This window comes from Vidua chalybeata, chromosome 23 (genome assembly GCF_026979565.1).
Source record: "Vidua chalybeata isolate OUT-0048 chromosome 23, bVidCha1 merged haplotype, whole genome shotgun sequence".
NCBI lineage: Eukaryota > Metazoa > Chordata > Aves > Passeriformes > Viduidae > Vidua > Vidua chalybeata.
In genome coordinates this window covers 5,084,711-5,110,919 of record NC_071552.1, presented here as the reverse complement: position 1 = coordinate 5,110,919, position 26,209 = coordinate 5,084,711, and the positions used below count along the sequence as shown (strand labels likewise).

Genomic DNA, 26,209 nt, shown 5'->3' with positions numbered 1-26,209 from the left:
AGAGCTCACCCTCAGCTTCATTTGGGAAGCCTGGTGGCATGCCAGTGCCATTCCAGGAGCCCGAGGCAGTGCCTGCATCTTGCAGCCCCCAGAACATCCTCCCACTGCCCACGGCTCGCGGTGAAACCACACTCGGGCACAAACTCAGCTCCAACACAGCCCCGAGTTTGATCTGGTATTAATTATCCTGTTCTGCAGAGATAAATGCTTAATCCTCTGGCTGTTGACACTGGAAATGGCCCAATCTACCCCGGGGTGGATATTATCCCAGGGAACTTGGCTTCAGCCATGATCCCACATCATGTGCTGTACAAATGTTCACTGGCTTGCAGGGAATGGAGCTCTTAGGGTGCACGGGCTCCTTTGTGGCACAGCTAATCCACAAAAATACATGACCCAAGCATTCATTGTATCAGGTTTTTCTTATTTCCTCCTTTTTTTTTTTTTTTTTCCTTTGACATAATATTACAAATTTCATGTGGAATTCCTCACTTTCAGACATTCTTTATTTCCTTACAGCTTAGCAGCTTTCCTGCTCCAGCACTGACAGCAAGGAAAGCTTCCTAAGCAGCACTGCCCAAGGGATGTGGAGATGGGTCTGCACAATCCCTGCTTCTAGTGGAGTGTTTCCCTGTTTGCCAGAAGAAAGGCAAATAATCCACATTGCTTCCCTGGTTTTAGACTCCCTGGAGAGCCTAAATCAAGGAGTTTGTGTCAGGGAGAAAGCAGCAATGCTGATGGGGTGGGAAATTGTTCTGATTCCTGGCCAAGCTTAAGGACTTTGGTTTTTCCCATGTCTGAGCACAGTCCCCCTGTGTGCCAGGAGGGAAAATTTGTCCCACCCCCACTGCCCCTGCCCTGCTCATGCATTTTGTGACACCTGGGAGACACCTCCCCCCCCCCCCCACTCACACCCAGCCTCCTCCCCACTTGTTCTTTACCTTAAGAGACCAAAGGCAGATTTTGAACTCTTGACAGAGAAGTAAATTTGAAATAAAGTATTATTGCACACAAGTACATGGGAGTGAAGGTTTGCTCCCCATTTAACAATTCAACAGGTTTTCCAGACAGCACAATTCCACACAGACTCCAACAGCTCCACAAATGGCTGATATAAAGGGTTGAGTACAGGAAATAGGACAGGGAGTCAGTGCATGGTGGGACTTTTTTCCCCCCTAAAAACACAGTTAAAGAGTTATTTAGCTTAGAGTGGGGCCTTGGAGCTCTACACTGCTGCACTCAGTCATACACAGGAGCAATCCCTGCTTCCAGGAAGCTTCCAGTCAGCTGTGGGAAACTAAGGCAGTGGGAAGGGGAGCACTCTACAAAATCAGCAAGTGGTGGGCTGGAGGCAGATCACACACGGCCGCAGGACGTGGAGAGGGAGAGCTGAGCACCCACCTGAGGCAGGTACTGCTCTTGACCTAACGTGACACAAGGCTGCAACTCTTTATTGAGATCAAATCTGCCTGCTCTCACCACCCACCCTTTAGAGAAGTGGCTGGAGCCTTCTGCAAATTCCTTCTACAAATTCCTGCAGACAAAAAGGAGCTTGCTGGGAATATGACACACTGAGTGAGCTTAAGTTTTTTTGTCAACTTTGTTTGTTTTACCAGAGCAATTTTTCTAGTCTTAGTCCAATGGAAATAAACTTTCAGCCCACCTGAATGCAGAAGTTTCTATCTGCCACCATTGTGCTCAATTTAATCCCAAAATCACAGTGAGGCAAAGAACTCAAGAGTAGAAAAAAAGCTGAGCTTTTTATGGGATTTGTTTTACTCCTTAACAACACGATGCAGAGAGGGGCTATTTGCTCCTGGGCACTTCACCTCAGCTGTAAGGCTGCACTAAGGTCTCCCAAGGAGAGGATGGGAATTTGAAGCCCAGCCAGTGAGAGCATGAGAAAGGGCTCCAACCCCTCATATCTGAGACAAGAAAGGGGGTTCTGCAGAGTAAAAAACCATTTTGCAATTCAAACTCCTTAGGCTTGTTCCCAACTCCCACACTGCCTTGAGAGTGCACATAAGTAAATCTCCTTTCTCTCTCTCTGTCCCAGCTCTTTGTATCTTAACCTTGCTGCTGGGACATCCCCAAATCATTGCTGCACCAGCCCAGCAAAGCACCAGCTCCCACACTGGCAGTAATCACGAATTATTTCCATCTGGAGGACTGCATATTCAGTCATTTGCACAATTTCAGAGGTGGAGGTTGAAAGCAGGGAGAATTTGGGCTTGCTGGCAAAGGAGAAGTGTCAGCTCATCCTTCCAGTGCCACATCCAGTGTATGTAGGGACTGTTTCAGACTTCTGCCCTAACCTGGAGCACGCAGTGGATAATTTGCACTCCATGATCCTCTTCAGCAAAGCCTCTTAATATTATCCCTAATCAATGACAGACCACAGTCCTGGAGCTCCAAAGCCACACAGCTCATTAGGAATCAACAGCATACAAGAACAGCAGGAACATCTGGGAAGCCACCAGGCACAACAGGGCTCTGCTGCATCACCTCTGGCTCAGGGTGCCTTGTCCCCCTGCTGACAGCTGGGGTGGCAAATGGAAGCAGGAGGAAAAAGGAGGGGAACAGGAGCCTGGCACTGAAAGACAAGGTGAAGCAGCTGCTCCAAGCAGATATTCGAGGATTTATCTGAATCCTGCTTCCCAAACTGCTGCTTGGTCATTTGGGATTATCCCAAAGCATTCTCCACCTCATCTACTCTTAAACCACTTAACACACACCTCCCTTCTTCTCCAAGCAGGTGGCAATCTACCATCTCTGGAGCCTCCCTGCTCAGAAATGGCTCCAATAGTGATGCAGAATTGATTTGCTTCATGACACTGGATTCTGCCTGGATGTCCTCAGAGCTCCCTAAAAATCTATTTGCTTGCAGCAAAATGATCCCTCCCTGTATTTTCACACAACACAAGCACAGAGCAGCTCACACAGTTGTGTATCCATAATTAAGCAGCTCCTTTGGGAAGAGCAAGATAGACATGTTGGAGTTACACTGCCTTCTCTCCAAACATGCCATGGAGGAGCATCCAGCTCCAAGAAACTGCAGGCAGTCTCTTCCAGCCTGGTATTGCATGGTTCTGTGAGATGAAACCATCTGGTACAGCAGCACAGACACCACATGTGATCCTGCGTGGTTCCCTGGGTGGAGCCTGCTTTGATCTGCAGAGAACACCTTCACCAGCCCAGTGCAGCACTGCTCAGTCCGTGTTTCTGCCAGAAAATACACCAAAGCAGGTCACCAAACTGTCGTGGGTGCAGGCTCTGAGTCCTTTAGTACTCCCAGGAACCTGACTGCTGAGCAACATTAAGTGCTCCCAAAGCCACTCAAGTCTTGGGCAACCTGGAGAAGCAGCTCCAAATCCATGTTCCATGACCTGAGCAGCTTTCCAGAGCCCTGCACGGAGCTGCTGCAGCAGCAGGCACAGCTAAGCCAAGCCCAGTGACACAGCCATGAACAGCAGAGCTCAGGCAGTGCTCCCAGGCCCTTTGCTGGGGTCTAAGCCACTGGCTGTCCATGACACACATCCAGGATTCCCCCTGGGCTCAAGGTACTCATTCCTCTTCCAGAGCTTCCTGTGACAGCCACGTTTGTGTGGGAGCTGGTTGTGTCCCACATGGGTCAGCTCTTTTGGCCTGTGCCTTCCAGGTGACTGTCCCAGGGACTACAAGGTGATTCAGAAAGCACAATATAAACGAGTCCTAAAGTCCAGCCAAGCCAGCACTCCTCCCTAGCCTGAGGAGAGTCTCTTTCCCAGGATCACAGCCTGCCTGCACCCTACTGTTTGATGGAGAACTCCAGCAGTGCAGGGAGAAGCAGCTGATCTTTGTCCCTAAGGCAGGGCAGCACCTCTGACCCCTGCTCTCACCTCACAGGTATTTGGGCAGTTGGATGCTGAGCTTCAGGACCACATCTCCACACTCCATCCTTTCCCCATCTTCCTTCTGGTGACACAGATGGTGCAGAGCAGGCACAGGGCAGGTTGCTCTGACAGCAGGGACAGCACTGCACCTGCCTTCACCTGTCCTGCAGAAATATTCATCAGCAAGGTCCCATCACACCAACTCTCTCAGTGCCAGGTGGGCCCTGAAGCCACAAAAGCAGATCTCCTGCGTTCTCTGGCTGTAGATGTTAGAGATGTTCAGAAGGGTTTGTGGTTCCTTCTCCAGCTGGTCAGGCTGGTTCATTCCAGGCCCTCCATCAGGTCAGCAATGGAACAGATGCTGCACAGCATCTTCAGCCCCTCACACTGGGTTTGATCCACCACCCAGCTGAAACAGAGAGGCCTGGAAGCAGCTTCATTTAGCACTGGCTGGAGAAATTCCTTACAGGAAGCTCCCAGGCACGTTCAGGAAAGGCTGAAAATCCAATCACTCCATGCCTGTGGCTGCTTCTCTCCTCCACTGCTGGGGCACCAGGCCTGGTTAAAGTGCTGGCACAGCTTTGTCCGGGCCACTGCAGGCACACGGTGTGGCAACTGCAGCCTCAGGCTCCTTGCTGGAGCCCTTCAGAACCAAGAACTCCAACAGAATGTCCAGAAGGCAAAACACCAGGTGCCTGGAATGGAAAAAAGACAAAGCTTAGGCTGGTCAGGGCGTGGGAGGCAAAGCTCAGCACAAGGAAAGAGTGTTCCAATGCTCCAGGGGAGAGAGGAACAATATCAGGTCCCCAGAGGAATGTTTCCAGAGGTGGTTCAGCTTTTTTTCACCTCCCCCAAACCAGTGGGTGTTGAAGTTGCTGAGCAGCACAGAAAACACAAATGCATCTTCTGGAGCAAAACATGTGTTTAACAGGATCACAGGATCATTGAAGGCAGAAAAGACCTCTGAGATCATCGAGTCCAACCTGTGCCCAATCCCCAACCTTGTCAACCAGACCACAGCACTGAGTGCACGTCCCGTTGTTCCCTGGACACCTCAGAAGGTGGGGACTCCAACACGACCCTGGCTAGCCCTTTTCAGTGTTTAACAACCCTTTCAGTGAAGAAATATCTCCTGATGTCCAGTCTGACCCTCATTAATCTGTTGCCCATCACCAAACCCTCGTTTTCCAGACTCACAGCACTGGGAATAGACAGAAACACCCCCTACACAGACCTGCAGCTCCTCCAGAACCAAACTAAACCAGGATCTGCCTTACTTCCCTGACATCCACTAACTAAGCAGGCCAAACAACATAACTAACATGACTGGCTCAATAATCTGCAGCCAGACTGAGGTCCTGGACATGCAGATGCCCCCTGATATTGCAAGTCTGGAATAACAAGCTGGATGTGTTCGGTGCCAAGCAGCACTGGCAAACCCCTGGGCACAGCTCTCAGAGCCACCAGGGTCAAGACCACAATCACATACCTGTTTATCACAGGCTGGCTCAGCGACTCCAGCATCAGGGCCCAGCTCATCCGACACTTACTGGTCCCAAGGAGTTCCTGGATCACATCTGTAAGTGTTGGAGACAAAGCTTTAAGAAGTGCATACTTGCACAGGTCAGTCTTCTCCTGTGGGTGCTGAATCAAAGCTTATGATGGTGCTCTGGGGCTGGGAGAGGAGGGAGTGCCAGGAAAGCATTCCTGGCTAGAAGGGCACACAGCAGCAGTGCTTTTTCATTCCCAAAGGACAGTGAGGGCCCTTTACACTACAGCAAGGAGTTAAAAGTTCAGACTGCACTCACACAGATTAGGCAGCAGCTGCTTTAATGCCGAAGGTCCCTGTGTCAAACTTCAAGAGAGGGAAATCCAGTGCAGCTGGGCTTGGGATTTCAGTCCAGTGGAAAAGCCACAGGCTTTGCATGGTGACTTTCCTCACCATGGGACCCTCTGGCAGCAGGGGGGAGCAGAGCTGTCCTGAGCCCTGCCTCGGTGAGGTGGCTCAGAACTGTGAGCACTGAATCACGGCCTGGCTACATACGGGAATGGCCCGGACTCACATCCCTTCCCTCCGAGCTGGGCTGCTTCCCAAACCCTTACACAAACTATCCAGAACTGGAAAACTCTGGGTTTTGCTTGCAGGAAACCATCAAACCTCAAGGGTCACGAAGGTTTCCCAGTGCCTTGGCACGAGCAGCCTCCATCTCTGTATTTAAGCACATTTCCAGAGATTGCAGTGCACTGGAGTGTTCCCCAGCTGCTTTCCTATCCCAAGGGCAGTTGACAAGTCTCTGGGACACACTTACTGGGCAAGATCCCCATCAGGCTCTGCAGGGCCTGCTCTGCTGTTGCCTTCTTCTGCTCCTCTGTCCTGGGGGGTTTAGGCACTGCTGGTAAAACTCCTCCAGGCCAGATGGATTCCTGGAGCAACTGGAGGTACTGGACCCAGCGCTGGGTGCAGGTCAGGGTAATCATCTGCACTTCCAGCCACCTGCAGGAACAGGGAGAGGGAGAAAGGTCAGGAAAAGTCCAGCTTGGGACCCAGTTGGGATATTTTCACCCATCAAGAGGATTAAATCAGCTTCTTTGGGTTTGTTCACGTGCAGTTTTCATGTCTGTACACCTAAGATTTCCACAAGTCTTAATTAGCTGAGTTTTCCACACACCAAAAGTGAGATATGTTCCCTGTGTTATTGACAAATGGGACAAGCAAAGGCCATAAAAATCCCCATCACCTTGCTAATCACAGGAAGCCAAGTGAATCACTGGTCACTAAAGGAAGCCCAGCTCAGGGATACGGCTGGCCTGAAGCTCCTAAGTTATCTCCAAGCACAATCTGAGACAAAGCTGGAGGAACTGGTGTTTAACTAGAAACAACCCCAGGAAGGACTGGAAGGACATGAGCCCTGTTCTGGCAGCCTCTGCTCCTCTCTTCAGTGCCTCTGCTTCCAAGACAGGCAAGGATGTCTTTTCTGGAGACCAAAACACACTCCAAGGATGACAAGCCATGAATGTCCTGATGCTTCACCCCCCTCTCATCCTGCTGTCCATGCTGCCCTGCTGTCCAGTCCTGCTCCATCCACTGATGGCAAGCAATGAAATAATAGAATCCCCAAAGGTTTGATTTTGGGACCTTAAAGCTCATCTCATTCCAGCCTGGGCAGGGATACCTTCTACTAGACCAAATTGCTCCAAGCCCCATCCAACCTGGCCTTGGACACTTTCAAGGATGGGGCAGCCACAGCTTCTCCAGATACTCCGTGCCAGGGTCTCCCCACCCTCACAGCCAGGAATTTTTTTGTTCCCATCCGGAATCCAACAGAACTGCTGATGGTCACTCCTGCTGGGGCAGGACTGTGCCCTTTCTACAGTAACCACCCGCAAATCCCAAAATCCCTGCTCCACAAAGGGCTGGGAGGCGTTTGCAGCTGCACTGGATGATGTGTCCCCACCACCCAAGGGCAGACCAGGCACAATTTCTAAATCAACCACATGGAGGGACCCTCTTTCCCAGATGTGAAATCACTTCCCACGTTACAGCACAAGCCACAGCCGTCAGTCAGAACTTGCACTGCCTAAAATCTTTGCCCTCAGAATCAGGAGAGGCCGTGGATGAATCCCACAGGATGGTTCCCTGATTTAGCAGGACCCAGGGTGCTGCACTGATGGTGCTGTTGGCCTCACTGGCAGGAGGCTCCGGAGCAAAGCTGGGAGTGTCAGCACGGCGCTGGGGAAGGGAAAAGGCTTGGGATGTCGCCAGTTCTTCAAGATTCCCAGAGGACAGGAGTCAGCCAGCAGGGCCAGGAGACCCGTTCCTCTTGGCAGCTGGTGTTCGTGCTTGCAATTCCGTCACCACTACGCCCCGGCAGCTCCGAGTACATCCAAGAGCCCTGCCAAGGCAAACTTTATTTAACCTGCGCTCTGCCAGACTGTCTGCATTCTTCCTGGGCGAGGCATTCGGGCCAAGGGTGTCCTTCCCCACACAGCTGGGCAGTGGGAATAGCAACGCCCAAAGGTAAGCAGGGCAAAGGAAGCGGGCTGGCATCACGTGGGACAGGGCTGCAGTGTGAGGATCCCTTTGGCAGCAGGAAATGAGGTGCAAACAGCAATTCTTGAGGGATGCACACCTAGGAAATGCCAGCTGGAAGGTAAAGGACATTAAAAAACCTGAAAAGGAGCCTCAGTGCAGTGGTAAGGCCTGGAATATCTCAGAGCAGGGGACACAGGTGATGTTCCCAGTGCTCCCAGGACTAGCCCTGGAAATGGGGAAACACATCCTTTGTGCTCAGCATCGCCATGGACACAGAGCATGGATGCTGCTACAAGACAATGCCAGAGGTGCAAACCTTCCACCTGACTTAGAGGACAAAATGTCACATCCCAGGCCTGCCTGGGAAAAGCCATGTTGGAAATACAATTAAAAGGGTTTTAATCTCCAGCCATCAGCAGATTTTAACACTCTGGATCACGGTAAACCCTCCAGCTATTCCCAAGCAAATTAAAGTGTTAAACTGTGACTTCTCTAGGGGCAAGAGTTTTCATTAACACGGTTTTTCATTAACATGGTTTTTCATTAACATGGTTTCTTACACAACCTGCTCCCCTAGCTGAGAAAACATCTGACAAGCAACAGAAGTTCAGAGACTTGGGGACAGAGCTGCAGAGTGAACCCTGCACCAAGGGGGATCAGAATGAACATTGACTCCAAACTCATTACAGCAACAGTTTCTTTATGCGTGTGAAAATCAATAACTTTCCAGCCTCTAAAAGGTTGCAGAAAGCAAAGAACAAGCTTTTTTTTTTCTTAGAGATATTCCTAAAATAGAAAAAAATCAAGCAAATAGTGAACAGAGAGAAAGTTAAACCTATAGAGGATAGCACACGTTTCCAGACAGTTCAAGAGCAAGCTGGGAACTGACAAATGCTGGAAGGCCCCAAAGAAACAATCTCCTGTTTCCATCCCATGTATGTCCCTAAAAACACCAGAATTAGGCAACAAGGCCCCCAAGCAACACCTCTAAATGTGATCACACATGCACATACTGTGAGCAGGCGAGTGCTCACAGGTCTGGATTCCCTCCGTTGTGAAACACCATGGATGGATTTTCTTCCTTGGGCTGGCAGCTTTGGGAAGCAGAGGGCAGGATCTGGGAATGGCTCCATGGGTCTTGTGCACAGCTCCACACAAACTCCTATTATTGCCCCATTACATGGTGCTCAGACAGCTGGGGAAGGAGCACCCAAACCCACAAAGTTTACAAGGAAAAGTCAAGGAACTAAACAGGAAATGGGACAAGAAAGAAGGAGAAACCACAGGCAGGTGCAAATGGAACACAGACTAAAGCACCTCTGCTCTGGGCTCCCTTCTGCCAGTCTGACAGTGTGTGGAGCCATTCCAAAGGCACTGGGAAGAGCAGTATGGGGATTCTGAAGGAGTTTTGAATGAGTTAGAGACAGGATTTCTGAACTGGTTTTGATGATGTGGTTTCTTTTCTTATCTTCTACATAGGCAGGAAGGGTGAGTTTGGATCACATCTTTACTGTATGGTTCAGAAGGTCACAAGACCTTTAGTTACAAGATCTTTTAAGGATTTACTGACCTATAAAACACTGCCAACTAGGATATTTATGTTTTTGATTCAATGTTTAAATATTTTATCCTACGCACTCATGCTACAGTGCAAGCTTTCTCAGCTAATCATGTTATGACACACAAACCTACAGTACTGCATTCTAAACTCCTTGTTTACCCTTCTAACTACTTCTGTTTTTATATCTTAAACTCTAAAACTCCAAACTTTCTTCTAATTAATTTGTCTTTGTTTTAAACTATAAATCCACATTCTCACTTCTAGCACCTAAATTTGGAAGCCTTTTCTCAATCAAATATTTTCTCAATCAAATTTTGTGTTTAATTCTAAGCTTTGGCTTACAGGCCCAAAGTTCTGAGAGTTCTTTACATTTCAGATTCTAACAGAGGAGAACTGTCAAGACTGGTCCATGTGGCTCTAAATCCACTCTGGGAGTACAGCTGAGGCTTCAAAAGAAACTCTCAGAATACAGTGACCTGTCATGAAGAGTTCTCTTCCCTCCCCTCAACCACAGTCAACCATCAACACCCGTTTTGGGGAATCACATTCCATTCCAACACACACAGAGGCTGCACCAGCAGCATTTAAACTGTGAGGAGCAAAGTAATTCACGGAATCACAGAATATCCTGAATTGGAAGGGACCCACAAGGAAAGTCAAGTCCAACTGCTGGCCCAAGAATGCTCCCTCAACTCCCACACCTGTAGCTGCAACACAGAGAGAGTCACACCAACTTTATTGAAAATTCCTACCTGAGTAAACCCCAGAAAATGGCAAACTGACCTTTCCATCATGCAGACTTGTTGCACCAGGATCAGGATTAACTCCTCAGGAACTCCAAATATCTGCTGGTTCAAGGCTGACCTTCACCAGCAGGTCACAGATGATTTTTTGTGCTATTAAAGGCCTAAGCATTTGAGATTCATGTGCCACATTCAAAGCACACACACACACTGCTCCCAGGTAGAAATAAATCCACCAAGAAACATAAATAGACCTATCTTTTAAATTTTTTTTTATTTTTGGATGGCTGATGAGTTACTATTTTCATTCTGCTATTTCATGAAGAAATAGCCTTAATAAGAAAGAAAAAATAAACCCATCACAGAACCATCTCCTTACACTTCAGAAATAGATAAAGTGACCTCCTGGGCTCAGAATGCTTTGATAGTGCCCAATGCAAAGAGCCAGACTGCAAAGGCTACTGAGGCCTGGAAGATAATCTGAAGGGGCATAACTTGCCCATGCTGTAAGGCACCTCTGTCTGAAATAGCTGCTGGTGGAGGGATGAAATGGCTGCTAAAAAGAGCCAAATTAATGCCACGATTTAAGCTGGAACTCCAAGGTCAGCTGAAGGGGTCCATTAGGATAAGAAGGCCCTGGGACTGAAAAACAAGGGCTGGGGGGTGCAAACCTTGGCCTTCCTTGGGCTCCTAGAAACAACAAGGGCTGCTAGGAGGGAGGAAAGGCAGGCTGAGTCAGGTAAATGGGCTTGGTTTTACCTGGCTGGATCCACTCACTTGATTGGACTATCCAGAGAGCTCAGCTCAGCAAGTAAAGCCTGGACAGGTTGGATTTTCTTAGTCTGGACATTGAAGATGTACTAAGAATGAAGAAAGAGATGTAATACTCTCCAGATTTACACCCACCTGCCAGAAGTGGGTAAAGCTCTGCTCGTTTTGGCCATGAAGGTGAGGATAAAAACTGAGATCACTTCTGCTAAGGAACAGTCAAGTTAAATATGCTGACTGTAATTGAAATCTGAAGCAATAGCAATTGTGATTTCCTCAAACCCAGGGGTTTTAAGGATTTAGATAAACACAAACTGGAGGCCAGGCTAGAAGATGGCAAAGAGGAGAAAGTCTCTCTGCTTTAGCTGCATAAATACAAACAGCTCTACAAATATACATGAACTAGCATGTCCAGCTCAACACTGACTGCTGCCCACCCCAGAACATGGTCCTCCTGCCCTAAGGAATACAGTGTGGACTTCCAGAAGCTCAAAAAAGGCCTCTGGGACCAACGTACTGAAAAGGATTGAAGAAAAAAAAGCAACATCTGGAAAACACAAGGCATTCAAGCATGGCTTTGAATTTAAGAAAGTGGTGCTTAAATCACCACACCATCCCTGCCTTACCAGTTCTTGTTCCCCAAATTCCTCCTCAGATAATGCACAAGATTATCCTTAACTCAAGGGCTCAAGAGGAGGAACATTTCAGTGCTTTGACTGCAAAACCTTTCTGAGGAAACCATGTATAAAAATGAAGCAACAGCTGCAGTGGGCACAGCAAGAACTGAAAAACACAAATGGAGACTTTTGGCTCTGAGGCTCAGCTTTGAGCACCTGCTACCTGGGCCTAAATCCACCTTCTCCACACAGCAGAAACATGTGCAGCACGCTCAGCTCAGCACCTTCAAAGCAACCTCACAGTTGTCCAGGCCATGGGTAAACCCTGTGCTGAGGAAGGAAACAGGAAAGAAAAGGAAAAACCCTCCATAAATGAAAGAACACAAAGCATCCTGAGGCCTTTTAAACTTCTGCACAAAGTAAATTCTCCTTCTTGATATGTTCTTCCCCTGCTGAATGTTTAGAGTTGCAAACAACCTGTTCTGGACCCGGCTGGGGACATCCTGGGCAGAGGGATTTCCCTCTGCCTGACCCAGCCAGAAACCCTGGGAGATGTGGGTGTGCAGGACATCTTACTGTGGGGCAGAGAGGAAGGAAAAGAAATTATTCTCTTCTGTAGGCAATCATTCGTCCCTGCAGGGAGGAAATCACCCTTGGTGCCGGGATTTCTGTGCCATTTTATGTGTTGCTCCTTCAAAACACACCTGCTGCAAGAAGAAATCATGGAAACTCACAGGACTGCAGTGGCTTCACCCTGCAGGGAATTAACCATTGCTTTTCCCAACGCAGATCTTCCTGAGATGCCTTGGGGCTCAGGGAAGGGGGAGAAAGGTATGTGATTAAAATAATCGTCCCCAAACCTCCTTGATTTTTCACGAAGCATCCTGGCTTTTGATAACATCTTCTTCTAGTATTTATTGAGCCAATTAAGCTCTCAGTGGTGCCCCAGGGAGAGGCCAGGCTGCCTCAGCCAGGCCCTGCTTGGAACAATTGCTTCATTAGCCCACTTCAGAATCAAAATACATAAATCCACTATTAACCCTTCTAAAACCAGGGAAAACTAAAACCAACAGGGAGACATTACTTCCATTCAATCCTTTCCTTCTTTGTTCTATTTGAAATAGGAAGTTGTTGAGCTTTTTTAAATCCAGGAAGAAAGCTGGCACGTGTAACTGTTGAAACAGAATCAGAGTTAGAATAATGTTGCAATTATTATCAAAGCATGGAGTGCTGGCTTCATTCTAGTGGCTGTTTTTGGAAGAATGCTGCTTCTAGAAGAGGGGAAAAAATTTTGTTTGGGACAGAGATTCAAAGCCAGATCCAAAATTTCCAGGTGCTTGGAGACAACTGAATCGAGGCCCATTTCCAAGCTGATTTTATTTACTTTACATATACACACGAAGACACACAGAGTCCTGAAATCACTTTTACTGACATACCACAGGCTGCAGTTCCTGCTGCTCCACACGGCTACAACACAAACAGCCAAATCCAGAAATGAGGAGTAAGATGCCATGAGGTTGGTTCCCCTAACTCCCAACCCCGGCACTGCTTTTAGGCTTGTTTTCAGGGACAGGGACTTTGCTGCCACATACCTGGGCCTGCCAGCACAGCCCCTCTGTGTGCAGCTGCAAAGATCCTCATCAAACATGCCCAAATCCACTCCCCAGGTAACGAACCAGGAGAATGAGTGGATTCAGATGCCCCAGCTGCATTGATATCGCATTTCTGCCAGCAAAACTCAGAGGCACTGCCTGAGGCTGGAGTGGTACCTGCCAGCCAGGAAGCCACAGGGAAGTGGGAGCACCGTCTCAGCTGTCAGACATGGCCCCTCCATGGCTCCAAGCTGGCACAACTCCCTGCCCATGGGCACTGTGCTCCCAGCACTGCCAGCCCAGGGGTGCTTGGCTGCTCCAGGTTTACTCAGGGACACTGAAGAGGGTCAGGCATTACTCTCTGCTGGTGGCACTTTCCAGTCAAGAGGATCAAGGTGGCTGCCAAGGGTCTTTGTGCCAGTTCTGCTGGCACAGAGATCAAAGAAAACCGAAGAGAAGATCAGAACAAAGCACCCAGGCAGCAGCTCTCTGAAGCTCCAGGCCTCCTTGACTTACAAGTGCCTGTGACACTCAGCCTGACAGCAACACACCAGCAGAGAGCCCAACACCAAGGTGACAGCATGAACTTGCAAGAACCAGGTCTCAAAAGCATGATAGTCACCTGCAACCAGTCTCAAAGCATTCCTGACTCCACCTACAGCTCACACAGACTGGAATATAACCTCCTCAAATCTTCCAGTTTGGCCAAGGGATGAGGAGACATGGAGGAGCATGGGAATGAATCAAGGCAAACAGCAAGCCAAGCAGTGCTGAGCTCGTGGGTAAGGCAAGGATGATTTGCATTTATTTTAACTCATGCTCAGTGGAACACGACACCAGCAAAGCTGCCTGAGTAGTTCCACGTGCTCCTTTCAGGGACAGGCACTTCCGAGCCTAGCACAGACTCTGTGCCCAGCCCTGCTCAGGTTCCAGGGCACAGACAGCTGGGGTGTGCTGAGACACCTTCCCCCCACTCAGTGCTTTGTGGCCATGGCTTTTTCTTGTGCTGCATGGGAAGGAGCCAGGAAAAGCTTACAGACCAGGATCTGCCCCTCAAATACTCCCAGGTCCATCCTTGGGGTGCTGGCATTCTCCTCAGGAAGGGGAAGCAGAGGTGGTGACTGTCACCCTGGCCCCAGCTCTGCAGGGCACTGGCAGACCCCAGACCTGTGGCCGCTGTGGGGACAACTGAGGGGAGGGTGTGGGGTCACAGCACGGCGTGGTTCTCGTGTTTGCCGCGTATTTTTAACACCTCATTGACTCACGAGGCTCTAAAAAGCACCCAGATTCTCCAAGTGCTTCTTAGCTCTTGCACTGAACACCGGAGCCCAGAATAGCCCCACGTCCTCGCCTCTGCCAGCAGGTTCCTGCTGCAGCCTCCCAAGGGAAGAGATGATCCTCTCCAGGCCGCGGGAGGGAAGCGGAGCCGGACAGAAGCGGAGCGGGGCCGGAGCAGGGCAGCGGGTTTGTTTACAGGCACGGCCCCAGCATGCAGAGAGGCTGCTGGAAGCAATCCCCGGCCCCAGGGTCATTCCCACTCCCAGTCCCTCCGCCTCCCCTCCATCCGCCTCTCCTTTCAGCTCCAAAAAAGGATCACTCCCTGTTACATAATGGGATGGGCGCAGTGCAGACCACGCTCGCACACACGGCCGCCCTTTACTCAACAATCCCTTTTTCGGTCATGGAGCCTTCCTCTCCCACTGCCACCGAACTGACAGGTGGGGAGATGGATGGTGCCTGGCTCCAGCTAGCCCAGCTCAGGAGAAGGGGGAAGGAGGAGTGTGGTGGGATGCTCCTTGCAGAGAACAGGGAATGGAGCAGGTCGGGAGGCCCCACCATCAGTAACAGCGTGGTCACAGCAATCATCTGATGGCACTGCCAGCTCAAGGCAGAAAGTCCTCCAAGAAGAGGGGGACTGGCTCCTGGGAGAAGCTGGATCTTGTTCTTGGTGTGAGTTTTGTCTGTTTGTGGTCATTTCTATCACTCTGCACTGAGTGTCTCACACCAGAGCAGAATCAACATCTGGCAGCTGCAAGAAGGCACCAGGAGCAGCACCTGATCTCCAAATACAAGCTGGCAGAGGAGTATCCAGCAGCAACACCTCCAAACACTGCCAGGACACCTCCTTTTCATCCCCTACCACCTAAACCAGCCACTGGCGGGAAAAGGGAAGGATCTAATCCCTTCAAGGGATGATGCCCACTCATATTTTGTGACCAGCAATGGTTGAAGACACAGCACAAATCCATCTGCTGTCCCACATTTGTCTGCCTGTTCTCAGAGGCAGGAGCATCAATTCCTTGAATAGCAGATGATCCCAGAAGAGTTTCTGGTACTTTCTCCACCTGTAAAGGGTCCCCCAGACACAGGGCAAGCCAGAATGGCAGTGCCAGGTCTGGCTGAGCAGTTATCAAGTTGTAAATACTTAAACAGATGAGAAATGTCAGTCAATGCTGTGTCCCTAGACAGGCAGGTCTGAGCTGGAGACCTTCTGGTCTGCTCAGGACTACAGTGACCACCTGGGCCAGGAATGAGTACAAGTCTCAGAGACAGGGTGAATGGCAAACAGCAGGAAGGCTCCCCATTCCCAAATCTTCTGCACTGTGGAGGTAACTACAGGCAGCAGAAATGGGAGGAAAATGTTCCCTGCAGCAATCCAGGTGCAACACCATCCTCCTGGTGACAGGTCAGTCCCCACTGTGCAGCTCTGTCCCCTGGGATTCCTGATTGTCCCAGAACAAGAGCAGAGCCAGCCTCAACATGTGGATTTCAGCACGGACACAGGGTTTGTTCACCAGGTTATTGTTGCACCCTGAACTGATGGGGACACCAAGAAGTCTCAGGGCTCCCCCATATCACCCCCAGCCAGAACTCTGCCTGCAGCACAGGAGGGTTCACTCTGACCTGTTCAAGTGGAGCAGCTACAAACACATTCCTCCTCACTCTAATCCACCAGCAGAACTCTGGGAGCTCCTCCACCTTCCAGTGCCAGGATGTGCTGTGTGTATCCCAACTTCTCTAGTGGAAAATGCCAATGCCACGTGTGGGTGCTGCAGGCTCCCTGGGTGACCAGGACACAGCTTATTAGGAGGTGATGATGTGCCTGTTGAAGCTCTCATACCTCTGTGCTTACACACACAGATTGGGTTGCAGCTTGTTCCCAAGAGGCCAGAGCCCATTCTGGAGAAGTGGGAGCAGCCCCCACCTCCTGCCACTGAAGGAACAGACCAGGACTGAAGGACAGCAGTCCCTGACCTCAAAGCACTTTGGCAATCTCTGCTGAGGGCAGCTCAGGTTACCAGCTCGGGTATAATGAGCTGCCCTGCACATTCTGATGCTGGCTTTGGATGCCTGCAGGAGAAGAAAAGGTGCAGGAGTGGGAAAAGCACTGCTGCAAGACTCTCCCAAGCCCTTCAGGGAAGGCTTTCCTTGTGCTCTAAAAAACCACATCCTCAGCTAGTGATAGTCACCAACCTACACCAAAAAACAGGAATTCTCTGTTTGTGTGTCTTGGCCTTGAGCCTTACCACCCAGAGGCCCTGGCCCCAGGAAAGCTTGGCAAGTCCATCCCAGCTGGAAAGGAAGCCTGTCCCTACTCCATGTGTGGGTCCCTGCCCCAGGCACAGGCAGAGCGAGGGGTGCAGCAGTGAGAGCAGAGACCACACTCCGAGCTGTCATGGACAAGTCGCTGTTCCCTGGGCCTGTTTATTCTACTTTTGCAGAAGGAACAAGCTGAAGCCCTGGGCAGCAACAGAACAGGAGGCCAATCCTCCCTAGAGAGCCCCAGAGCTGGGCACTGCTGCCCTTGCATGAGCCAAGACTCCCACTCCCAGGGCTGGATCTGCCCTTTCCCTGATCTCGAAGGACAGGAGGCTGCCCATTAGAGCTGCACCACTGCTCATGGAGAAAACAGCTCCTGGTGCAGATCTCCAAGGTGTTTCTCCACATTCATGGAGCACCTGCTTTACAGAACCTTGCTGGCTGATGCACACAGAGCATTTTTCTGCATCCAGGCACGAGCTCCGCTTCCAACTATGACTCCAAAGGGAATGCCTCTCACAGAGCAGCCAGGTTGGTCACTCTGGCCTTACCTTTGAACAAGGGTCCCAAAGAGCAGGTTGAAGACCTTCTGGATGTTCTCCGTGCACAGCCAGCTCCAGTGATCCACCAGCACCAGACGAAGCACGTCCAGGGCCAGGTCAGCCAAAGCTGTCTCGGAGTCTGCCAGGAGGAAGAGGAGGGGCAGATGAAGAAACCACTTCAGTGCAGATCTGGTGAAAAGCATCATCCCAAACTCATTTTTTTCTCCCCAACCTGGCCCTTTGTCCACACACAGATGACCTGTTGTAGCCCTGCCAGCCTGGGACCCTGCCCTCCCCACTCTGATTTCCACCTCATCCGGGCAGCCCCAGTCTCCCACCAAGGGCTGCACCAAAGGCTCAGTCCCTTCTCAATTAAACAGTGGGATTATCATTGGGATTAAACAGTGGGATTATCAAATCCCAGTCCACGCACAGGGATGGCCACGTGTCCAAAACAGGTGACAAAGCAGGTGGTGACTGTAGCCAGGAAGAGGTGCAGTGCTGAGGACTATAATCCTGGTCTTCCCCATCCCTTTCCCTTCTTCCAGCAGTTTTCCAGGCACGAGGCTCTGTTGGTGGCTGCGGGCTGCCATCGTGTGGCAGATCCCAGGCTTGGCAGGAAGGGGGATGAAACACATCTGGATAAACCAGATGTACCAGTCAAAACACAAACCCACACACCTACCCAAATATCTCTGCTGTCATATGTCCATGTTTGGGACACCAAACCTCCCTCTGATCCTCAGGAGGATGTCAGAGCCTTCAGCCAAAACAGTTTCTACTCACTAAGGAATTACTTTCATGCTGTTTGGCCCTGAGGTGTTGTGCTGAACAAGCTCACTGATGTGCCACAAAACTGCCCCAGACTGCCACTCCCAGGCCACCACCCTGACCTGAGGCTGCTGCCTCGGCTCTGTTGTCCAGGTGAGATCCTGCGCAGCAGCTTTTCCTAATTTGGCCCCCCTCATTCCTCATCTTCCAACCTCTCTGTCTACAGAGACAATTTACACTCACAATTTACTACTGGAAATAAAGGGAGAAGGGATTCTGGACCCCACACCTCTCCTCCTCTGCTCTTCCTCTTCCTAAAAGCTGGACTAATTAATTCCAGGGCTTCACTTTGAAAAAACAGGGCACTTGGCACCTCTTGCTCTGGGCCATGCATAAGTTACTGCCCATTTGCTTTTTCCCCTGAGACTTGACTTTCCAGTGCAGTCTGGAGCAGGCTGTTCAGCTTCCCCACAGCCTCACACAGGGAGCATCCTCAGCAAGCTGTTTATTCCCACAGCATCCAAACCCTCTTCCTCAGAGAGCTGCTGGCCAACCCCTTCCCAGAAGTCACTCCATGAGCAGATAGGGACATGGGTTTGCCTCTTATTTGTTCTTCTCACCCTGCCAGCCCAGCCTGAAGCATCCCAGACCTGCAGGCATTTGAGATCACTGACATTCCATTTCCCCCAGAGTTCAGCAAACTTGGCCTGCTCTGTAGAGAACCCTGGCTTCCAACTCCAGTTCTGCTTCCCCAGAACCATGGGCATGTGTTCCAAGATTACAGGCAAAGCTGGTAGCACAGGCTGGGTTACAGAAAACCAGGCCTATCCTGTCACAAACACGTGCTTTCAGTCAGAGCTTGCCAAACTTGAACCACTGGAGAGAAGTTTTTTGGGAAGTTCCAGCAGATACAGCTTTTTTTCCAAGAAAAAGATTGGAGAACATATTTTTGCAAGTGTTCAGGATAATCTTGTAACTGTTCTGGGGCAGCCCTGTGCTTCAGAGGAGGGTTCTAGAAGCAGAAAGGGAACATCATTCCTTGAACTGAGATTACATTTGTGCTGCTCCCATCAAATCTATCTGAACTTAATCTCAAAAGGTCCTTTTATAGTGTATGGACATATTCAGGCTAACTGGAAGCTACCAGGAAACTGTAATTTGGCCCATTTTCAGTTTGTAAGAGCTTGATTTTAGAACATTGGCAGTTTAAGCAGTGTGTCCTTAAGAACCTTCTTTGTGCAGTGACTGTGCTGAGCACACCAAGGTGAACGAATCTGCAGTGACACAACTGAGCCAAAATCCAACTTGCTCCCACCAGCAACAATGCCCAGAGCAATCAGCAAACAGCACTGGAAAACCTAATCTGCTTTCTGTTCTATCAAGGTGCAACAGGCAGGAGAGCAGGTCCTGAAGACTTTTCAAGCTGAACCTGCAGATGCTGGAGCTTCTGTGGTACCAAGGGGGAGAAATTCAAGCACTGAGAGAGGGGCTGAGCTCACCAGAGTCAGTGTCTGGATGTGCTCCTCGCTCCACTGTGCTCAGCCCATCCATTTCTTCCTGCACAGAGATTTCCTTGGCTTCTCTGCCTCCCTCGCCTTCAGGAGCTTTGCTGGGGGCTGCTTCCAGCAGCTTCTCCTGCTTCTGGATGAAGGATTCCATAGCAGCCAGCGACAGGGTGCCAGAGACCTACAAAAGTGTGTTAGTGCCACAGAGCCTGGGGTCTACAGTGCCCAGACAACCTCCCACCTCCTGGTTTGCACCCAGGTGTAGCCAACAGCACAACCAGGGCTGCTTATTGTCCTTCTGCCAAGAGCTGGCATGTGGCAACAAGGCTGCAGCAGCCACAGCCCTGGTGGATGTTGATTATTCCCAAACAGGGCAGTGACTGGGGCTGTGAAAGGATTACAAGAGGATCTGAACTTACAGCATTGGCCTCCCTGATGGAGTACACGATCCTGTCATGAGCTTCACTCACACTCAGCACTGGAGTGATTTTACTGGATGAGAACCTCAGCCTGGACCTGAAAAGCAGAGCCATGGCACAGTCAATTTTCTCTGCAAGCTGCGAGTCTTGAGATTTCCAGCCTCAGCCAAGCCCCATGACCTGTTACTGTTGTCCACATCCAAGCTAAGAAATCTGATTAGACCTGAAGTGGTTCAAAAAAAGCATCTGCCTCCAGGATAACTAAGAGATGGCAGTGAAACCACACAGCAAAAGCATTAAAGCACTTTTCCTCATGTACACCTGAGCTGAGCCAAGGTTTTCCAGCATTCCACAAGGAGCTGTTACACAGAAGCTGATAGGGAAATGAAGGCAGATGTCAGCAAGGTGTGAGCACTGCAGCACACACAGGGAAGTGTTCAGAAAAGCCTCTGAGATGAAATACACTCAGCAGGATTGTGAAATCCAATTATAAACACCGACAAAAAGAAGGCTATGAAAGGACATTGGGATTTTGGGACAAATTGTAAAATAGCATGCTTATCGTTAAGGAATGTCCTTTTCAGCCAAAATTACTCTAAACTTGTACTTTTTGAATTTGTCTTTCTGTCCAAAGCAGCTTTTTCCAGCAAACCATCACTTTTTGGAAAGAAAAAGCCAAACTTGTGCAGAAATCTTCCCTTCCTTGGTGAGAGAAGAACCACTGATGAGACAATCACAATGAGACTGGGCGCTGCCAGCAGCACCAACATTTGGTGAGGAACATACAAGAAACAATCTTAAATATTACTCATAAATAATTATTTAAATGTTTTCTAGGCAAGGCCACTGTGTGGAACACACGGCAGAGGCAGGAGGGAACTTTCAGGTAGATAATTTGGAGCTGTATTTTGCAATCACTCCCTGCATATATTTAAGGTTAAAAAGCAATTCCTCAGGACCATTAGTGTCTCTGCTGGCAAATGGCAGCACCTCCTTCTGTGGAAACCTGAGCATTCCTGGGAAACCCTTTAGATAAACTGGAGCTCAAACAGTTGTGTTCAGCAAAGGAAGGAGGAAGTAATTCAGTTAGAGTATGACAGAATTTACTACCCAACACAGAATTTACTACCCAACACATAAAGCACCAAGTCAGTTCTTCCCCACCATGGGCTCAGTTTATGCATTAATTCCTTGTTCTGCAAAGCTGAGGGAGCCCTTACTTGCTTTTCTTCCCGTCTGTCTGGGACTTCCCATCCACTTCTGACTCACTCAGATCCTCCGTGGGGCTCTGGGGCTCTGACCTGGGGAACGCTGTCTTCAAGGTGTCCACGATGGCATTGACAACAATCTGCAAAGCCAGCACTGCCTTTAATTACTGGAATGATCCTTGTTACTTACATAGTCAGGAATTTTGAGACTTGCACTGGATTTTCTATTAAATAGGTTCTTTAACACAAACTCTGACCCTCCGTAGCTTTATGGGTTTCTGGGCAAGCTGAGCCCAGCTCCAAAGTGTTTTGGCTCCTAGGAGACATTGAAGCTTAGGAAGCATCTCTGGGGGCAGCTGGAAAGGGCTCAGGTAAGCAGCTCCCCACTTTTCCCACCTTGTCTATCCTGGAGACAACAAAGGGCTTCTTGACAAAGGCGATCCTGGCATCGGTGTTGAGGGCCAGGAATTCCTGCACCTCCTCGCTGTTTGCAATCTCAGGCACTGCACACAATTGCTGCAAGGACAGATGAGATTTAGATCATTTCGGAGTCAAGCTCCCAACCTGACCATGGAACATGGAAGAGACGAGGTGTGCTCCACTGTCTGCACAAAGCTGTCCTGAGCTCTGCTTTTAGCTCACAGGGGCATGCAAACATCTCACCTTCAGGAAAGATTCCAGCAGACTTTTCCTGGCTTCCACTTTATCGCTGTCCATGTTTCCAAATGGCAGATCAGGGAACAGTTTCTTTGGTCCTTTGATGTCTACAAAGAAAACAAACCCACTGGCAAGCTTGATAAAACTGCAAAATCACAGCAACCTTAAATTAAAACACTTTTGGATCTTAAAATTGAAACATTCTCAAGATTAAAAATTAATATTTTAGAATCTAAATACAGGTTTTAGTCTTTATTAAAACCTTAATGCTCTAATGCTTAAGGCTATGCCCACACACTGCCTGCCATCAGCCCAAGGTAATACACAGACACCAGTGTTTCTATCCACTATTATGGTGCAAAACTGCAAAGCCAACTGTTGTGGAACAGGAAGAGGAATGTTTTGAAACACTAGAATTTACTTCCAGAAGAGATAAATCATTCCTCCAGCCAGCTCTGCACAGAACACTGGAGGATGTGGGCAGGAGACACAGCCCGGCATCCAGAGCTGCACAAGCAGGGCAGGAAACCCAAGGAGCAGAGGAACAGGGAATGGGACAAGAGGGAGAAGGATTTTCTCGGAGAGCTACTGCAGGCACTGACTTTTCAGGAACTTGCGGAGCTCCGGCTTCTCCTCCAGCCGGGTCTGGAGGTTGAGGAACTCGCGGTAGCGGCGGTTCACGGTGTGATAAGCCACCTGCTGCAGGCTGCCCGTGGCCTCGCCCTCCAGGGCTGTCTCATACTGAGGAGGAAGGCAAAGGCATCATCCTGACACATCCTAAAACAATCCCGCTCCCTGCTCGCCCCTCAATCCCCAGGCCCCACCCAGCAATTCCTCATGTCAACCCTTCCCTGAAGAGGAAGGAACCAGTCGTGATGGAACAAAAGCAGGAAAAGATTCAACCAGCCCCACAGGAATCCCAAATAGCCACAGTGCCCCACTACCAGACAAATTTATTGTGGACACACACACAGAGCAAGTCCTCAGCTGCATGCAGCAGCCCAGGCGGCAGCAGGGATGTGGGAAGGGGCTGAGTGCCCGGGGAGCCCTTACCTTGACGGTGTACAGGGTGTAGGGGTGGAAGCCGGTGCCGCTGTGCTCCCGGGCAGTGATGGTCCCGGTGATCCGCAGGTTCTGGATGACGACCGGCCCGTCGGGGCTGCTCAGGGGCTCGAAGCTGAAGGTGCTCATGGACGCTGTTGGGGAGGATGAGAGCAGGGGCAGGCTCTGCCCAGGCTCTGGGGGAAACTGTGCTGGGCCCTCTGCTGCCCCCAGATCTCTCCCCAGGCTGGAGGGTCTTTGTGAGGAGAACCTCCTGGGCACAGCTGGGCTTTCCTCCTCCTTCTCAACCGCTGGCTCGATCTGGATGTCAGGGCAGGAGCTCAAAGCAGAGGAGGGAAGCAGGCCAGCATCCGAGCTGGGGCCAGGGCCATGGTCCAGGTCCCCTGTGCCATCCTCCGAGGCAGGTGCTCCCTCTGGCACAGAAGGGTCCTGGGGGAGCTCATCAAGGAGCTCTCCAGCCGGGGAAGGAGCCAGCAGCTCCACGTCCTGTCCCGCGTCAGGCGCGGGGGATTCCAGCTCCAAACCCTCACAGGGGAAGAGGGATCCCAGGGCTTGGGGGCGCAGGAAGGATTCCTCTGCATGGCATGACCTGCTCACCTCCTCTCCCTCCTCTCCAGCAGCCCCGGCCTCTCTCCTGAGCCCCTCGGCAGCCCTCGGGGACAGGGGTAGCCCGGCGGGAGCTGCGTCCGTCTGCGCCGGGAAAGGCAAGGAATCCGGCGCTGGGGGTGCAGGGTGGGGCTTCCCACCCCGGGGCTTCTTGGAAAACGCCCCGATGAGCAGCAGGTTGATCCAGTCGGGATCAGACATCTTCCTGATGGCCGGCAGCAGCACGTTGCAGGCCACCAGCTCCACCACCACAAAGCGTCCTGTCCGCGTCTCCAGGTGCGGCCGCGGCACCAGCGCCCGCAGCAGCGCGTCCACGGCGGCGCGGGCGCAGCCCACCTCGGCCGCGGGGCTCAGGAGAGCGGGGTGCGGCCCTGCCAGCCGGCTGTACTCCCTCCACAGCGTCCGGCCGCCCTTGGGCTCAGCCTTCAGGGCGTCCCGTGCCCGCAGGAAGCTCTGGAGGTGCTGCCCGCAGAGCAGGAGCAGGCGGCGGGCCAGCGCCCGCCGGTCCACCCGCCTCATCCGCCGCCGCAGCTCCGCGGCCAGCCCCAGCATGGCCCTCTCCACCTCGGCCTCGAAGGCCGGCTCTCTGCTCACCGTGCGGTACCAGGAGGCCACGAAATCCCGCACCACCTTTCGGACGGTGCTGGCGATCTCCTCCTGCAGCCGGCCCTCGTCCGCGGCGCTGCCGGCCGGGGCCCGCAGGGAGCTGACGAACCGCTCCAGCCGCAGCCGGCGGCCGCGGGGGCCCAGGGCCGGGGGGCCCAGCCAGCCCCCGAGCACGGCCAGCGCCCCGCACAGCAGCCCCAGCGCCCGCAGGTCCAGCAGCAGCTGCAGGGCCAGCAGCCAGCCCAGGGCCACCAGCAGGGCCAGCAGCGGCCGCCGGGAGCCCGCGGGGCCCTGGGCCGGCATGGCGGGGTGGGCAGGGGCAGCTGTCACAGCGGGATGGGTGGGCAGGGGGCTGCACAGCCCGAACCTCAGCAGGCTCGAGGGCTCCTCAGGGCCCAGAACGGGCTGCTCCAGCGGAGATCGGGGGCTCGACCACCCCGAAACCTCAGCGGGAAGTGGCACTCAGAGCCCAGCAGGTCCGGAGCCCTCCCTGGGCTGGGTCAGAGCCCTCAGAGCGGGACCCTCAGCGGACAGCGGGGCTCACACCGCCCAGCACACCGGGACCCTCAGCGGACAGCGGGGCTCACACCGCCCAGCAGAGCGGGACCCTCAGCGGACAGCGGGGCTCACACCGCCCAGCACACCGGGACCCTCAGCGGACAGCGGGGCTCACACCGCCCAGCAGAGCGGGACCCTCAGCGGACAGCGGGGCTCACACCGCCCAGCACACCGGGACCCTCAGCGGACAGCGGGCTCACACCGCCCAGCACACCGGGACCCTCAGCGGACAGCGGGGCTCACACCGCCCAGCACACCGGGACTCCTGGCTGGGTTCCGGGGCGCGGCCTCCCGGGCCCCCCACATCAGGCACTAATACCGAGCAGAGCCCCCCCAAACCCTCGCCGAGCGCTGGGGCTGGGCACTGCACAGCCCTTTACCGGGAGCCGGGGAGAGGCATGGATCCCGCCAAGCCCAGTCCCTCAGCGGGCACTGGGGCTCACAGAGCCCAGCACACCGGGACCTGTGCCCGGGTATCCACAGGGACTCGACTGAACGGACCCTTCACCGGGCACGGGGACGGCTCCCTCACCGCGTACGTCAAGCCCCGCCGCCCAGACCCCTTCACCGAGCACCGAGACGCAGCCCGCAGGTGCCGGGAGCGCGGAGCCGAAGGCGGCACACCGGGAGCCCCGGCCCCGACTCACCGCCCGGGCCCTCCGCCGGCTCCGCCCGCCGCTTCCGCCCGCACTTCCGCTTCCGGCGCTGCCTCCCCACAGCGCCCCCCAGCGGGCCGGAGGTCTCACCGGAGTGTCCCATTGTACGCTATAAAACCAGATTAATAATAATTATTATTATTATTAATAATAAGAAGAAGAACAGCATATTCTCTTCACCGGTTTTCATGGGATAGGTTTATTGTTTATGTAGGTGCTGGTTGTTTTTCAGCCAGGAATAGATTGTTATATTAACGAACTGCTCACACCAGGATTGCTCTCACATGGGAGCTTGCAAAGTGCCAGCTTGACAGGCTAGCCTTTGATACAACACAGCTAGGCCTGATTTTATGATATAAATAGATTATATATTTAAAAATATATACAATATATAATTTTATATTATATTATAATTATATAATGTAATATTAGAAATAATATCTTTTATCTATTATATATATTATTATATAATATAAAATACATATTATATATAATTTATATAATCTATAAAAATTTATAAATTTTCTACCTTACCGCAACTTACCTACTTTATTCTTTAACTTTTTTTACTTTTTTTTTTTTTTTTACTTTATTCTTTAACTTTTATTCTTTAACTCTGTCCAGCCCCTGTTCTAGCTCAGCCTTCCCAAGGCCTCACTCCTGCTCCAGGATTAACTGTTGGAACCCAAGGTGTCCCTCAGACACTCTTGGATGTTCTGGGTCCAGGGCAGAAGCCTCTGAGACCCTGGCAAGCAGCAGGAAACCCCTGTGGTCTTGAGTCTGACCCATGGAACAATTTACCAACCTTGCAGGAAGAAGAAGAAATCACAAAAGTTTAGATATTATAGTAGAAGTAGTCACAAAGTGAAAGGAAGGATTTTTGAGTGCTG

The 26,209-nt window shown here is 51.4% G+C and overlaps 1 protein-coding gene across 2 annotated transcripts; it reads right to left on the bottom strand.

Annotated features, from left to right (window-relative positions):
• Positions 1–983: 983 nt before the first annotated feature.
• On the bottom strand, positions 984–24,753 carry SNX19 (sorting nexin 19). 2 transcript variants are annotated; one of them, XM_053963378.1, is made up of 11 exons: positions 22,885–24,753; positions 22,434–22,572; positions 21,838–21,938; positions 21,571–21,690; positions 21,187–21,314; positions 19,967–20,063; positions 19,542–19,728; positions 17,281–17,410; positions 6,182–6,366; positions 5,362–5,449; positions 984–4,567 (listed from the first exon to the last, which is right to left on the bottom strand). In XM_053963378.1, the coding sequence occupies exons 1-11, from the start codon at positions 24,406–24,408 to the stop codon at positions 4,435–4,437; spliced, it is 2,832 nt and encodes a 943-aa protein (XP_053819353.1). In that variant the 5' UTR covers positions 24,409–24,753; the 3' UTR covers positions 984–4,434. The 2 variants fall into 2 exon arrangements, with proteins under 2 accessions (XP_053819353.1, XP_053819354.1); XM_053963379.1 differs by lacking the exons at positions 984–4,567; positions 5,362–5,449; positions 6,182–6,366 and adding an exon at positions 12,966–13,064.
• Positions 24,754–26,209: the final 1,456 nt, after the last annotated feature.

Coding starts and splice junctions, on each gene's coding strand:
- SNX19 (XM_053963378.1), bottom strand. CDS start 24,408: ATGCCGGCCCAGGGCCCCGCGGGCTCCCGGCGGCCGCTGCTGGCCCTG. Junction 22,573..22,884: donor ACACCCTGTACACCGTCAAG/GTAAGGGCTCCC, acceptor CTTCCTCCTCAG/TATGAGACAGCCCTGGAGGG. Junction 20,064..21,186: donor ACAGACGGGAAGAAAAGCAA/GTAAGGGCTCCC, acceptor TCTGCTTTTCAG/GTCCAGGCTGAGGTTCTCAT.